Source organism: Bombus impatiens, unplaced genomic scaffold (assembly GCF_000188095.3).
Source record: "Bombus impatiens unplaced genomic scaffold, BIMP_2.2 scf_0548, whole genome shotgun sequence".
Classification (NCBI taxonomy): domain Eukaryota; kingdom Metazoa; phylum Arthropoda; class Insecta; order Hymenoptera; family Apidae; genus Bombus; species Bombus impatiens.
Window position 1 is genome coordinate 1,133,609 of NT_176967.1, and position 14,608 is coordinate 1,148,216.

Consider the following 14,608-nt stretch of genomic DNA (forward strand, 5'->3'; position numbering starts at 1 on the left):
GCATTGGCGGTGGATCCATCGATGCATCGGCGTACGTAGCGTTGCCGGTGAGAAGCGGTGGAGGCGGAGGTGGTGGTAAAACGCGATTTTGTGTCGGCGAGCTTGTACCCGATGGATCAACGGGTACAGGAGGCGGAGGAGGAGGCGGTAAAGGTGGCAGAGGCGTCGTCGAATTGTTCACCGATAACGACGCTTTTCGGGAGGCTCCACACGTCTGATCGGTACCTCGACAGTGACAACAGAGATTCGTCTGGAAAATGGATTACTCGTTCATTTCTTAGTTTTCCAACGATAAAAGCGAAATAAACGGAGCCATTGTAGGAGGAAATTCGATGGGAGTGAAATTGTAAGGCGAATCGTTACCTGAAGACTAGGTGAGCGCAACAATTTGGTAGCGTCTTCTCGATTCTCCAACAGCGTAGCTCTATGAACCAACGTCTCAGCCGTATCCCACGCTAGATCGCTGGCAGCATCTTTCGGATCCAGCCGTAACAGATGCTGCAGAATACTCAAGAATGGTATTTCTTGCGGTGTATCGGCGATCTAAATAAAGTGGACGCGGAACAGAAGTTATCGATCGTATCTAATAACGTCAAGCGCAAACAGAAGGTCTGCGAAGTTTCGTCTAACGATATCGAGTTCTTACTTGTCCAAAGATCGCATAAAAGACATCCACGTGGGAAGAAAGATCGATTCCAGGTGGTCCGTGATTCGATAATTCCTCGTCGGTTTCTCGTTGGTCGTCGAAAACATCGAGTTGCACTCTCAGATCCGGTGCGTGGCTTTTCCTGCAAGAACAATCGCGTCACCTTCCTGATCCGGGTACGTTTTAAGCCCTTACGTCGAGCTCTTCGCTCTATTTTCGTCTCGCTCGACACGAGCGTCTTTTCTCTACAATTTCTATTTCTTTATCCTACCGATTTTTCCTTCCCTCTGGTTTTCTTGCTTTCGCGAGTCGATCCTATTTCTCCTACTCTCTTTTCGTTTCGCCGATTTTTTATGCGGAACAAAGCGAGCTGACGCACACGGCGCAACCGATTTATCGTATCTTACGCTTTACGCTGCTGACATAGGTGCGACATAGTTACTCTATTTACGATTATCCAGACGGACTAACTTTTAAACGCAAAGAATCGTCTCGAATCAAAAGATAAAATTTCGAATATATCACTTTGCACTAAACACTATGTATCGTACGTGTATCGTCGAAACGGCGATAACAGGTTCGTTAAATTGTCTCGCTCGTAGTGAACGCGTAACTGAATGCGTGTATCTCGACGAAGGCCGTGCGCGACATGTAAAAGGCGAAAGAAAACGCGAGACGACCACGAATTATGAGATTTCGAACGATCTCGACGAGCATTCAACGAGTATAAATATTCAAACGAATGAGAGGTATCACGGCGCGGCGGCGTTCCAGCCGAGTCCGTTGGTACCAGCTATAGCTACATCTCATCGCGGCTCGAGCATACTCGCGGAGAGTTAATTCGGTCTTTTCTCTCTCCCTTCGAGCCACGTATTTCGGTTCTTCTTTTTTCCCTTGCTCCTCTCCGTTTTGCGCGAACGTTCTTTCGCTTTCGCACGCGATTTCCATCTTCTCCTCGTCTTCCTCGTTCTCTATCTTTCCTTCATTTTCACCTTCTCTACGTTTCGGATCGCGCGCCGTTCGTTTACGAGGAGAACGGTGAATTTTACGAGGAATTCGGCGAAAAAGACGGGAACAGACAACGAGACGAACTAAAACGCATCGTTCTAACGTTCTTATTACAGACACGATTTAACGAATCGAAAGATCGACAAGAATTTTTGTAGGAAACGTTGACGAAATCGGACGCATCGGTCACGATTCCTTTTATCGTAAATCCTGACCGGTGATTTTCTCGATCGATATTTAAAGCAGCTTCCACGCGATTGGTTTTGCTCGATCAAGAATAGTTTGTTCGTCCGTCATCCCGCGGAGGAATGACAGATCGTACTATTCCTGTAGAGGGCTAAACAGAAAGGACAAAACTGCGAGTCCGCGATTCCACGCAAATAATTGTAGTTCCAATCATAGTTTCGTCCAGTTCGTCTTACTTTTGTTTCGCTTGCGCACGACAGCGAAGCGAAAGATATCGCGGTATGACGCGACCATCGTACGTATGGACGCATAAACGAGAATAGGTGGAAATGTGATCACCTGAAAACGAGAGAGGGAGAACGGAAATGCGAACACGATGATTGGATTAGTGCATGCAACTGTCGTACATCGCATAGGCTGAATGTATCGCTGCTTCGTTAGTCAACCAATCCTCGATGCAATCGTTTAATAATTCTGGCTAGTTGCGTACGATGCGACGCTCGATGCATGCGCGATATTAACGATGCATTAAGTGCAAATGAGAAGGTGTGGGTACAATAAAGCGCCCTTTCGTAACGTTCATTATTATTTATTATTCAACGATGTTAAGGTGTTAATCAGTTAATGTCATAAATCCAGGTCGTCGTACTGTACTCACCGCAGCTCGTTCAAAATCGGAAGGAGCTTCAAACCTGCAACCGAGATAAATCACGTGTTAGGCTATATTGCTCGTTTCTCTCTCAGATACATCTATTCTAGAACATCGTCAACGATATAAAAGCGATTGGGAAATTTCAACATCTGCCTACTAACCGATGAACTCGTTGCGAATTCTTATGCGATCCTTCAGCACTGGCGTAGAGATGACTAAACAGTTTATGAATGCCAATAGTGCGGTCCGATAATCTTCGGCAGTGGCGTTCTGCAACTCCTCCACCACGATTCGTAATCGATATCGTTCATTTTTCCTTTTCTGCAACGTGTCACCGATCGTTATTTCTCCGCTATCGAAACGAAGATGGAAATGCAAAAAAAAAAAAAAGAAAGAAGAACGTAAAAGACGTTAAATGTTCTCGTTCGCGTTTGTGACGAATGCGCTCGCGCGAACACCGACTCCGGTGTTGCGACTTTCAAAATTTGTTTGCGATGCGATACAAAGAACGAATTGGCTTCCGATAAGAAAACGTGTCGCATAGAATCATCGTTTGTGTAGCGTGCAATAGCGTAGCCGTAGCCTGGTGATTCTCGCGAACGGAGCTTCCAAGCAACATATATCTATTGTCCTTTGTTTGCCGGAGAGAGACCTTGAACTGTGATTTTTACGCAAACTCAGCACGCCACTTTGCGTTCTTTGTGTCTGCATCGAACAGATACGACAACCTTGCGTTTAAACGCTACCTAATACCAGCACGATAAAAATTGCGGTTCTTCGAGGTAATACTTCATTACTCTGCGAACGAACGAACAACCGATCTATGTTCGAATTTGTTACTCAAGTTCGATCACCTGATACGCGTGAAGAGTATCGATAGCTCTCTGTCTTCCATCCTGGCTGTAAACACACAGCGCCGAAAGCAATTCTACCACTTGCTTCTTAACCGAGGGACACGCTGTGTCCAAGGCTGAAATTCAACGAGATATGCGATTAATAGGATGCAATCGGAGCTGGTTATCTGACATTCGAGCTATCGAGAACATTGAATAATTTTACCCGTGGCGAGCTTGACGCAGTAATCGGGATTATCCACGATGTAGTCGAGACCAACGTGGGAATCCATATCGGCTGCATTTGAGAAACCTTGTGCGCCGAATCTGAAACAAACGAAAACGCTTTTGATCGAGTTTCAAAAGTTACCGTCATTTAATTACGCGATAACTCGATAAACTAACAAAGTGGCGCATAAATGTAATTACGTTACACAGAAGGAAAAATCTAATATACCGTGTCTAATAGCGTTTCGTAACGGCCAGTCAACTTCTTTTACCATAATTTGCGAATCACGAGTTGATATACCGTCGTACTCGCTACGGATTTACGGTTCGACGATCTAATGAGATTTCAATGAAGCTTGAAGTTTAACGTTACCGATCATCCTCTGAAAACATCTCGCCACACTACGACTCCACGGAAACGCTTCAATTTCTATTAACAAAATAAACAAGATAAAACCAAGTTGAATTAGAACGAGGTCTAGATCGAGCGTCAACGCGACACGCTCTTCTTTATGCGTGTCTCGTACGAGGCCGCAACTTATAGTCCAATTATCGAACTCCGATAGAAAAGGGAAGAATCTGGTAAGTGACGACTGTCGAAGACATTATTTACGATTTTTAAAGCGTATCGAAGTTATTTCGTTGGAGATTTCGATATTCATTCGGTATGCCGTGTTGGATGAATGGAGGAGCGAGAATAAGCAAGATCGAAATGAAGGAAGGTAGTGTCGCTGTACGAAAAATGAAGTCTCCCGCTTCGTAAGACCGTGAATGTAGAAATATGTACGTCGTCGAAGAATACATAAGTGTAAATACTTACTTACATTGGAGGACACGAGAAGAGAAAGAGAGACACAATCGTACAGTGGAAGGGGAGAGAAAGAGAGAGAGAAGGAGGAAAGCAACGGAAAGAAAAAGAGGGGTGAAGAGGCGCGAAAGAGTGAGAGTGAAAGGGAGAGAGAGAGAAAGAAGAGGGGAAAGGAAGAGAGGGAAATATAGGGGAAAGACCATAGGATTGCGTCACCGTATGCATGCGCATACCTCTAGTCACGTTTAAAAATAGATTCTTGAATATTATTAAGGGCCACGATTAAGGAGTACGTATTATATATACGTGTAAGTAAATACTGGATGAATCGTTCGATATGGATCGCGTCGGTAAAGCTAAGAGCAAATTTCTCGTCGATAAATTGACTTTCGCTGGTGACGAAAGATCTGAAAATTGCAGTGCACGTGTAATGTCGAGTAACGCGTTACGATTGCTCTCGAACATCGATGTAGACGATACTTTTTCAAACGACGAGAAACCAATAAGACTACTAATCGTAAATAAGGGAGATTCACGAGTACGTTTCCGAATATATCGCCAGCGCAGTAGAAGCTGGTAGAAATGATTCATGCTGGTACGCCTTGCTGCAGCCGTACTAAGTCATCGGTGCTTCCTGCAATCGTTCCTACCGACGACCTCCAAGTTCGCACTTGCGTGTCTGCATTTACGGTGGCACTGGCCATCTTAGGAAGGCCGGGCGGTCCGATACATTGACACAAGAAAAAAAAAGAAAAAGAAAGAATGAAAAGAAAGATACGCTTCGATGTTGAGTTTCGTTCTCTATGGTGTCTTACCAAAATGAATCTTTCGGGCGAGGATATCGCTCGAAAACCGAACCGTCGAACGTTTCGCGTAATTTACAGGCATTCCTATACGGAGGTATGACGAATATACCAAATAACCTATACCAAAGATCGATGAAATTTGGTCGAACGAAAAGGAACGGCGATAAAAGCGATCGCAAAGCCGTGTATAATATTACATTTAGTAATTCAGTTGTGACGATTCCTAATACTCAGAGGCAAGCAGAGACGATCTTACGAACGCGTGTACGAATTTATGTGTGTATCGTGTATATTTAGGCATACATATACATGAAATAGCACTCTCGACGGACGTGGGATACCATATCGGGTACCTTGTTGACCTCGCCTCTCTTCTCTGTCTCTCATTCTTGTTCTCGTTCTCTTTCGCGTACGACAGCGCGAAGTTAAGTATGTGTTCACTGTTCACCGACAATCTGCTCTCCTCTCTTCCCACGTCTTTCACTACCGACAAAAGAAGTTTCGACCATCGCCAATGTCGTTTCTCGGACGTTCGTCACCGAAAAGAGAATTCCATGCGAATCGCGATCACGTCATGTTCGCGATTCGAATTCACGGAAGATCGCGGTCTGTAGGTCCGCGTGGACGCGTTCACGTTTTGACAAGATAGATTTTTCTATAGATCTTTGCAGCTATAGACGAGAATGACACTTCGCTGTTCCAACTATCGTCGTTCGGCATTTTGATATTAGCTCCAGAAGCAAGTGTGCGATCTACCGCGATATTTCCGAATCGTACCTTGATTACTTATTCCTTTAGAGAAAACATATATCGAACAGAGGCCATCTCCATGTATAGAGCCGTACGATAGGGCTATCCTGAATCTTTTCGTAACAAGCTACGAAGAGACCAATGGAATTATCGATAATCGATGCATCGTTCTGTTATCCAATCAGCGTCTTTTTATTTTGTTTCGGGGTACCGATACTTAGGGTACCGTTTATGATACAAAGTTTCGAACATCTTTTGCACTGATCTTCGTACTAAGATACGAGGATACGAGATTGCTAGTTTCGTCATGTTTGTCTTCGTGTGAAAGTTAGAATAGAATACTCTGAACGTCCTTGTGCGAAACAAAATGTCTATCTTTCCTTGGATTTTTCTGTCTTTTGCTTTTTGTCACGAATATAATAACAGAAATCTCAGGAAACATAAACATTTACATATGTCTACGACGAATCGCATTTGGTGGATAGCACGTCTTGATTAATTCGCATTAAATATATATATGAGTACGTATATGTACCATGTATCGTCTTAACTGTATTAACATATTTCTTATATTTGTACAACACGATTCGGAAACAGTTAGGATTTCGAATCGTTCGATTAATACATCGATCCGAGTTAATTGCGGTTACCTTGTCGCAACGTGGTCATGGCCCTCAACTGGTTGTTGGATTATAGTGGTCAGGATCGCCCCCTCCCCCTCCGCTACTTTTACTTTTGTATTTATAATGTTTCTTGATATTTTCAAAATTGAAAATCTTAACTTCTATCATTTTTTTTCTTCGTCACGAAAAAAATGCTTTTAAGGGAAAATACCTATTTTATGGCTTTTAATTACGCAATATTAGCAGCTATGTAAAATATCACTGTTTACGGTTTGCAGCTACCGATCAAAATCTAAGAAACATTATGTTTCATCACTAACGCTCGAAAAACATTATCGAGTGTTCATTTACTGTATGAGAAATCAAAGTGAGAAATCGACAAATAATACTGCATCATTTTTTAAAATGTTATACAACACGATTAGAATTCTTTCGTTGTTTATTACGCAAGAGATTTTTTAGTATTGTGCAATACAAATATTCGCTCGAAACTGGAAATAACGCGTGCGCTATTGAATTTGTGAAAACAACAGACCACTTTTATAAATTGGAAAAAGTAAAAAATACCCGGATAATAATTATTTTGAACCAATACTAACGAAACAAGCAAGTTTCATCGACAACAGTGTTCCTCGCTAAAAAAAAAAAAAGGAAACGCGACCAGGTTTGACAGGTGCTCATCTTCTAGATTAATGGAACTTGACAAAACGTGAAATAGTAGGAAAGAAAAGTCGCGTACATAGTTCGATACGTAAGATGTTTCTCACCTTTTATTTTCATTTAAACAACGAGTTGACTGGCGAATAAATGGACCGTAGTTTGATCGGCATCTCGATCGCAGTAACACGCGGTTCACGCACACTTTTTTCGTCAAGCACCGATTCACGGAAACTGCGTTTCAGGAGCGCGCGGCACAACGGACCGCCACCTTGCTGCGGAATGATTTACCGCGCATGCGTACTTTCCCTTCGCTCAATTCAACTTCACTCGTCTTCGTCATCCTCTGGATGAAGACTCCACATTTACTTTCCAATTTGCATTCTTTTTCCATTTCATTCGTCCCCTTTTTCAAACTCTACCTTTTTCGGGCTACCATTTATTCTTCCCCTATCCTACCAATATAATATTTCGTTTGTTCGTTTGATTAGTAGTTAAACGTAAAGTAAACGCAAGGATATTTAGGAGCTTTATGATTTCTCAGATGTTCTTGACATTACCAAAAATGTACTGATGTCGCTTATTAGGGGCAAGAAATTGATATATTGTTTTCAGTAATATTACTAACGTGTCGTAAATGTGATATTTCTGAAATTTGAAATGCATGTAAAGTCTAAAGAGTACTTTGTAAGACATATACGTGTATACAATATATAAATAAAGTTATATTATCGTACTGTGAATATACAGGAATCACTGGTCTGTTCATTGATACAGAAATCGATTAAATCAGTAAACTGATAATTTAATTGCTCTATCAATGAATCCAATTGTTCAAACGAAATCGTTTAAAAACGTTGATGAAAATTTGACGGTTGCGTGGGTTGTGCTGTAGAATAAACCATCCCTGGAGGCTGTTGATGGGTCATTGCATGACTCTGATGTTGATGAAATTCTGGAGCTCCATGAGGACCATTGAGTCTCACCCGCTTTGCGTTTTGTCCATGATTATGATCGCCATTCCCTTGTTGTTGTTGATTTTGCTGCTAAAATTTTACGAAATTCGTAAGAAGGGAAACCAATTAGACGAATAAATCTATATACACTCACAGTTTGTTGTTGATTTTGCCGTGCTTTGTTTTCAGTCTTTTCCTCTGTATCGTCGTCCGTTAAGAATTCCCGTTTCGGATAAGGAATAGGGCAACCGGCAAATATACTACAACATTATTTAATTAGATTGACTCTAGATTTACCAGTAATCGATCGATATGAGTGAGACAATATCACATAAATTGTTACAAACATACTCTTGCGTTGGCAATGGTTCTTCTTGGAAGTAAGCATCTTGCATAGAATGTTCAGAAGTTATTCGTTTATTTGGATCCATCATTAACAGTTTTTGAAGCTGAAATGTTTAAATATTATTATTCAGAAAAATGGTTAAGGCTTAAAATATTTTACTTAGCCTCACCAGATTAAACGCTTTACTATCGGGTTTAATTTTATGTCGATCCATATATTTTGTAAGAGAACAATTTGCATAGCTGTAAAAAGGTTTATATTTAAATTAAAATTAAGTTACAAATTTTAATTTTTCTGTAAGACAACTACTTTTAAAAAAATACTAACTTTGATCTTTTAAAGTCTTTCAATAATGTAGGGTGTTCTGGCATTTTCTTAATATCTTCCCAATCCTTTTCCAAAGGAAATCCCATCACATTGAATATCCTGAACATCAAAGAAACTTGTTTCTTTTTATCTTCTATATTATGAACATAGTAATATATCAAACAAAATCTTTACCTATCTAATTGATCATGATGATAAGGATTGCTAGTCTTAATATCTTCTTGTCTACAATGAAATATAGGTTCAGAAGTTAAAAGCTCTGCAAATATACACCCAATTGCCCAGATATCTGAAACAACAGAAGGAAAATACTTGGAAGCAATTGTGCACGAACAGTTAATTTTAATTTTTAAATATATAAAAAATACCTATAGCTTTCGTGTAATGTCTAGCACCTAAAAGCAATTCTGGTGCTCTATACCAAAATGTCACTACGACTGGATCCAAGTCTGCAAGAGGCTTTAAGGGGGCATTGAATAATCTAGCAAAACCCATGTCTGCAATTTTTACACGTCCCCTTTCATTTCCTTCTCCCATTACTAAGATATTTGCTGGTTTCTAAATTATAATATATCAAGTTAATCATACATAAAATATTACACATATATGTATAGTGTTTGCAAATAATAATAAATTACCAAGTCCCTGTGAAGCACCCAATTGGAATGTAAATAATGAATACCATCTAGAATTTGATATAATAAAGATTTTACCATACCCTTTGGTACCATAACAGGTTTTTTATTAGCCTTTGCTGCTCTATGAAACTTTATTATATGCTATGGATTAAAATAAGAAGCTATTAATATTCTACAAGGTAGAAAGTACTGTTTAATAAAATAGCTGTATTATTAGGAAGTATTTGTAATAAACATGAACATACCCATAAATCATGTTCAGCAAAATCAAATAGTAACCATACTTTGCGATCAATGTGTGATAGAAAAACTCTAATTAATGTAATCACATTTACATGTTTTAGTTCCCTAAGTAACTGTAGAAAAGAGCATATCAAAATATTTGTAGTAAAATTATTATTACTACATATAATGCTGTACATATAGAAGAAAGGATCAATACTTACTGCAATTTCTCGACATGCAGACATTGAAAGACCTGTACCTTCAATCTGCTTTAGGCCAAAATCCTTTGTGTCTGGCCGAGATTTTAATTCGCTATCTGGTACTCTATTCAAATATCAAGTATATACGCATTATAATCAGAGAAAGTGAAAAGGATAAAATGAAAAGAATTCACACCTTGTATAAATATTTTATGTAATGTACTTAATGTCTAGAGTAATTAAAATAAATCAGTGTATATTATATGTAGATAATTCTAGAAACCATACAAAACATGTATAGGAATTAGTTTTATTTAAACATTGAAGTAAAAGCTACAATCTTCTAATAACAAAAAGATATTTCCTATAAATTTATACAATTTATGAAAAATTAAAGATTATTCTTATTCATGTAAAATATAATAGTATTAAATGCTACGCAATCTTCTATGTTAGGTTAGAAACACTAACCCTTCCTTTCTGCGAGCTTTATAGACATGCCCATAAGTTCCTCTTCCAACTTTACATCCTTCGAATTCAAAAAGATCTTCGACTTTCGTTCGATCTGTATCAGTTTTTAGTTTAAATTCATAATCCATGATTCTTAGTACTGTTAGGACGATTATCAACTATAAACAAACATTTTAAATGTGTACGTAGATAGACAAAGAGAGCGATCAACCTTCGCATATACTACCTTGATCAGTTCATTAGACTATTTACCATGAATACAATTGTACATGAATACGTCCTCTGGTGGCAGTATATTCTTTTATAGTAGAAATCCACATTATAGTCAGTAGATGGATTAATAAATGATCAATTTGTACTTGCAACATATTAAAAACTAAGTAAACTACTTGTACTTAAATGGATTTCTTAAAAATATAATACAATACAATTAGAAATGCCATATAATATAAAAAAGGACTACTTACAGATATGGATAACTCGTATTATTCTCTTTCGTGTATGTGTGAAAACTGGTGAAAACAAGCCTTGTTTGGTACAGTTGAGACGACATGAGTATGAGGATTATTGTTGTTGGTATTAAGTTATCGATAGAAATTAATAATTCGTTATAATTTATAATACTAAAATGCCTGCAACCGCTTTACACAAATTTATAACGTTGATGGGACTATTGTCAATATTACATACAGCATATTCAGCTGCCCAACGTACGTACTGCAGTTATAATTAAGAATTTTTCGATCGAATTACCTTTCCTTAATATGTCTTAGGTTAAGTTGTTTGTATCTTAAATTGTCTTTGTGCAATGCAATTCACAGATCGTTCGTATTTACGGATAACTGAACAGGAATTCATTACCTTACCAATTGATGTATGTATAAAATTAGATTTACAAATCCTGGCATATAAAAAGTATGGTGATACGTTTTTATTACAGATTTTAATACAAGGCATTATCAGTTTATTTATGGTTATGTATGGAGTAATGTATATTGCCGGTGATTTTAAGGAAATTCGAGCAGTGGTTGATTTAGAAAACAAATCGTGGGAAACATTAAGAAATCTTCCATCATTTCAAATATTCAGTCATCGTGGAAGATCTTTATCTTCTTAACGCATACAGTGAATCTTATGTTTTTATTATTAATTTTTGGGGGAGGCACAATAATATCGTCATTCAATAAGTAGTATATTGTAATGTACGGAATTGTGTAATTTAAGTAATTATTTATTATTTGATCATAATTTTATTACATGTATAACAAATACAAAAAGATATTTGTGGTAATATAGTATGAATTTTGAATCACATATTAAAATGTGTGAATGTACATATTGTTTCTAATAGATGTAACAATAGAATACAAATGAAATAAATATTAAAACTTTGTGTTTTCTTATTCGTATATTTTATATTTATTTTATGCAAAATACCAATGAACGAAGAATAAATGTAATTTCATGTAAAGATATCACTTCTTTTGCTTCTTCTTTTCAGCTTCTGCTTCTTTTTCTCTCTCAATTTCAGTAACATATTCTCCAATGGTATCTAAATCTAGCATCTACAGCATAAAAAATATGTGAAATGAATCGTTCAAGAAAAAGATAGAAAATAAGAGTCGTAAACTTTATATACCTGTAGAGGTTGACCGCGTCGCATTACGGCGATTTCTAAATTTTTTCTTCCTGATTGTACAACTTCTAGTAAAGCTCTAATAGCCAATTTTATCGTTCCTTTTTCTGTCGCTACTTCTTCTGGTGTATAATATTTTTGTAAAAATTCATGAACTGTTTTAGCATTTCGACCTGTCGCGTTTGCCTTTAAAAAGAAATTAATATTTTTTCCTTTTTCTTTTGCAATTAACAAGAATAGTCTTTATGCAGGTGACATACCTTCCACTCATAATAAATGCCTGAGGGTTCTGTTTGATACAGGTGTGGAACGCCATCATAATCAAAACCAGCTAACAGACATGATATTCCAAATGGTCTTCTACCATTACTTTGTGTATATTTCTGTTTCAAACCTAAGAGCAATGATCAAGTTATTCGTCTTATAAGCATAGACATAATTGAAATGTAACAAGTAAAATATGTTTATTTACCTGCAATGTACCTAGTTATATATTCCAATGTAACTGGATCTTCTACAGTTAATCTGTGACTCTGACACTCAACTTGTGCTCGATTAATTAGTACTCTTGCATCTGCTGTCAAGCCTTAGAACATAAAACAAGATATACATTAAAATATAGTATGTCTGTAGATCATACTACAAATATTTAAAAGATCTATCTATAAACGAACCTGCAAATGCCATTACAACATGTTCATCTAAGAGACATATCTTACGAACTGTCCGTTCTTCTTGAAGTTTTGCAATGGACTTCTTTTCAACACCTAAAACGACTACGTCGTTACCACGAACGCCAACCTGATATAAATCAATTAAAAATATTTTCCTTTTACAAAGATATACATTACAAAGCATAAAGACATACATCATACATATGAAAAGTATTTCAATTTACTTCAAATTCAATTTATTAACTATACATATTTAAACGTACTTAAATATTATTATGCAAAATTTCATATAGAAAGAAAGATATACTTAACGCAAAAGATATACAGAAAGTTGAACAATTTAACCGCAAACATAAAAGAGGTTAGACAAAATATATCACCGTACCGCAGAAGAACCTTTTCTCACGGCTTCTTGTGCATATTCCACTTGTAGCAAATGCCCATCTGGTGAAAATACCGTGATAGCTCTATCGTACCTTGCTGTCATTATTTCAAACTTTACAAAAATGCACTTCACTTACTTCGTCCACGAAATGACTTCGCCGTTTTTCGAACTGATCGCTACATTCGCTACTCATTCAGAGGCTTGATTCCATTTCTTACCGATAGAGGGTAATACAGCGGAACGTATTTCTCTCGACAATAGGAATAACGGGTTGAAATAGGGAGGATGCGGGGTTGAAGTCATTTTCGGGGAAAAGGGAACAACGGTCACGTGGTACTTTGGTGCCGTATTGGCGATTGGTTATGATCACGCAAGCGCAATCTTATTCTTATCGAGTAAAAGTGAGTTAGGTGAATTGACATATTCATCTAATAATGTCATAACAGTTTGACATATATGTGAAAGAACTATTAGAAATACGTTATGCAAAAGTAGCAGTACATATATGGGTAAGAAATTTCCAGTTACCGGCCTAACTAATGAATTTCTAGGCAATTTTATTGGGGGTGAATTATTTTCGAAGTTAGAAAGTCATATGTCTAAGCAAGGCACGCTTGACAGTGATATTTAGATTATATCGCAAAACAAGCCATTAATACCTCAACGAATATACGACACATCAATGTAAGCGACGCATCAATGAGTATCAAGCGTTGCGTCAATAAATGTAATTGATGATAAAATCAATAAAAAAGAATTCTATTTAGAAATTATTGACGATGTATCTTAATCTCCTTATGCTATTGATATTGACGATTCAATTTATATAATTGCACAATTTATCGAAGTTTCGATATTTAGGTAATTAGATTAACATTTAATCGCTCGGTGATAAGTTATATGGTGTTGAAAAATTCGCTGAATCATGTTGAATATGAATCATAATGCTCTGTTATGTGCAGAAAAATGAAAGATAATCTTCTAGTTATCTCTATTTCTATATAATCTCATTAAATAATAATTTATTGAATTTATTGTATATTTGTCTATGCCCATGGTAGTTGCAAAATTAGATACCAAACAAAAACAATAAAGATATTTAATATTTATAAAATTCTTACGTCTCGATGATATGCATTTATAGAACACCATTAACATGTCAGTACACTGATATATAAAAAAAACACTTTGTATCTCTGTTCTACGGAGAATGTTCTATCTTATATGTTTCTACATACATACAATTATTTGTAAACTAAAAGTCTCATTTTGAAATTTTGCGCATTCAGCTAAAACCAATCAGCAATGCGGCACCAAAATACCACATGATCGTGTTTCCCGCTCCCCACTGCAAATAACTTCACTCTCCTCGCCTAAAGTCTAAAGTAGTGGTTTATGCTTCATTCCGTTATTGCTATGTCCATGATCATTTTCTACCAGTTTTTACATACATATATCGATAGTGACATAACACATTTGCATAACACATCGTTTGTTATTGCTTGTTTTTCCAAAAATGTAAGAAATAACTTACATTTGCTTTCAAGAGAAAA

At 37.2% G+C, this 14,608-nt stretch overlaps 3 protein-coding genes across 6 annotated transcripts; 1 reads left to right on the top strand and 2 right to left on the bottom strand.

Moving 5' to 3' along the window:
• Positions 1-3,346: 3,346 nt before the first annotated feature.
• On the bottom strand, positions 3,347-10,769 carry LOC100742912 (cyclin-dependent kinase 8). 4 transcript variants are annotated; one of them, XM_012388342.3, is made up of 15 exons: positions 10,613-10,630; positions 10,361-10,518; positions 9,911-10,013; positions 9,710-9,820; positions 9,465-9,605; positions 9,195-9,384; positions 9,001-9,115; positions 8,827-8,925; positions 8,669-8,741; positions 8,505-8,602; positions 8,308-8,413; positions 7,935-8,243; positions 7,308-7,845; positions 3,552-3,652; positions 3,347-3,462 (listed from the first exon to the last, which is right to left on the bottom strand). In XM_012388342.3, the coding sequence occupies exons 1-12, from the start codon at positions 10,613-10,615 to the stop codon at positions 8,046-8,048; spliced, it is 1,395 nt and encodes a 464-aa protein (XP_012243765.2). In that variant the 5' UTR covers positions 10,616-10,630; the 3' UTR covers positions 3,347-3,462; positions 3,552-3,652; positions 7,308-7,845; positions 7,935-8,045. The 4 variants fall into 4 exon arrangements, with proteins under 4 accessions (XP_012243765.2, XP_012243764.1, XP_012243766.2 ...); XM_012388341.3 differs by having other exon boundaries at positions 7,308-8,243; positions 10,587-10,769; XM_012388343.3 differs by having other exon boundaries at positions 7,308-8,240; positions 10,613-10,631.
• A 104-nt stretch (positions 10,770-10,873) lies between these two features.
• LOC100743227 (membrane magnesium transporter 1) lies at positions 10,874-11,763 on the top strand. Its single transcript, XM_003491283.4, has 3 exons — positions 10,874-11,070; positions 11,182-11,234; positions 11,301-11,763. Exons 1-3 carry the CDS (start codon positions 10,989-10,991, stop codon positions 11,475-11,477), a joined length of 312 nt encoding a protein of 103 aa, XP_003491331.1. The 5' UTR covers positions 10,874-10,988; the 3' UTR covers positions 11,478-11,763.
• LOC100743031 (proteasome subunit alpha type-7-1) lies at positions 11,579-13,333 on the bottom strand. Its single transcript, XM_003491281.3, has 6 exons — positions 13,056-13,333; positions 12,671-12,797; positions 12,469-12,582; positions 12,257-12,390; positions 12,000-12,182; positions 11,579-11,925 (listed from the first exon to the last, which is right to left on the bottom strand). The coding sequence occupies exons 1-6, from the start codon at positions 13,155-13,157 to the stop codon at positions 11,836-11,838; spliced, it is 750 nt and encodes a 249-aa protein (XP_003491329.1). The 5' UTR covers positions 13,158-13,333; the 3' UTR covers positions 11,579-11,835.
• Positions 13,334-14,608: the final 1,275 nt, after the last annotated feature.

What these genes read in the sequence shown, in the direction of transcription:
- LOC100742912 (XM_012388342.3), bottom strand. An exon ending in GGGTGCTTCACAGGGACTTG is followed by an intron (nt 9,385 to 9,464) that starts GTAATTTATTAT and finishes ATTATAATTTAG; the next exon opens with AAACCAGCAAATATCTTAGT. An exon ending in GAACCATTGCCAACGCAAGA is followed by an intron (nt 8,414 to 8,504) that starts GTATGTTTGTAA and finishes ATAATGTTGTAG; the next exon opens with TATATTTGCCGGTTGCCCTA.
- LOC100743227 (XM_003491283.4), top strand. Translation starts at nt 10,989, where the DNA reads ATGCCTGCAACCGCTTTACACAAATTTATAACGTTGATGGGACTATTG. An exon ending in AGCATATTCAGCTGCCCAAC is followed by an intron (nt 11,071 to 11,181) that starts GTACGTACTGCA and finishes TGCAATTCACAG; the next exon opens with ATCGTTCGTATTTACGGATA. An exon ending in TCATTACCTTACCAATTGAT is followed by an intron (nt 11,235 to 11,300) that starts GTATGTATAAAA and finishes TTTTTATTACAG; the next exon opens with ATTTTAATACAAGGCATTAT.
- LOC100743031 (XM_003491281.3), bottom strand. Translation starts at nt 13,157, where the DNA reads ATGACAGCAAGGTACGATAGAGCTATCACGGTATTTTCACCAGATGGG. An exon ending in TATAACTAGGTACATTGCAG is followed by an intron (nt 12,391 to 12,468) that starts GTAAATAAACAT and finishes CATTGCTCTTAG; the next exon opens with GTTTGAAACAGAAATATACA. An exon ending in GCATTTATTATGAGTGGAAG is followed by an intron (nt 12,183 to 12,256) that starts GTATGTCACCTG and finishes TTCTTTTTAAAG; the next exon opens with GCAAACGCGACAGGTCGAAA.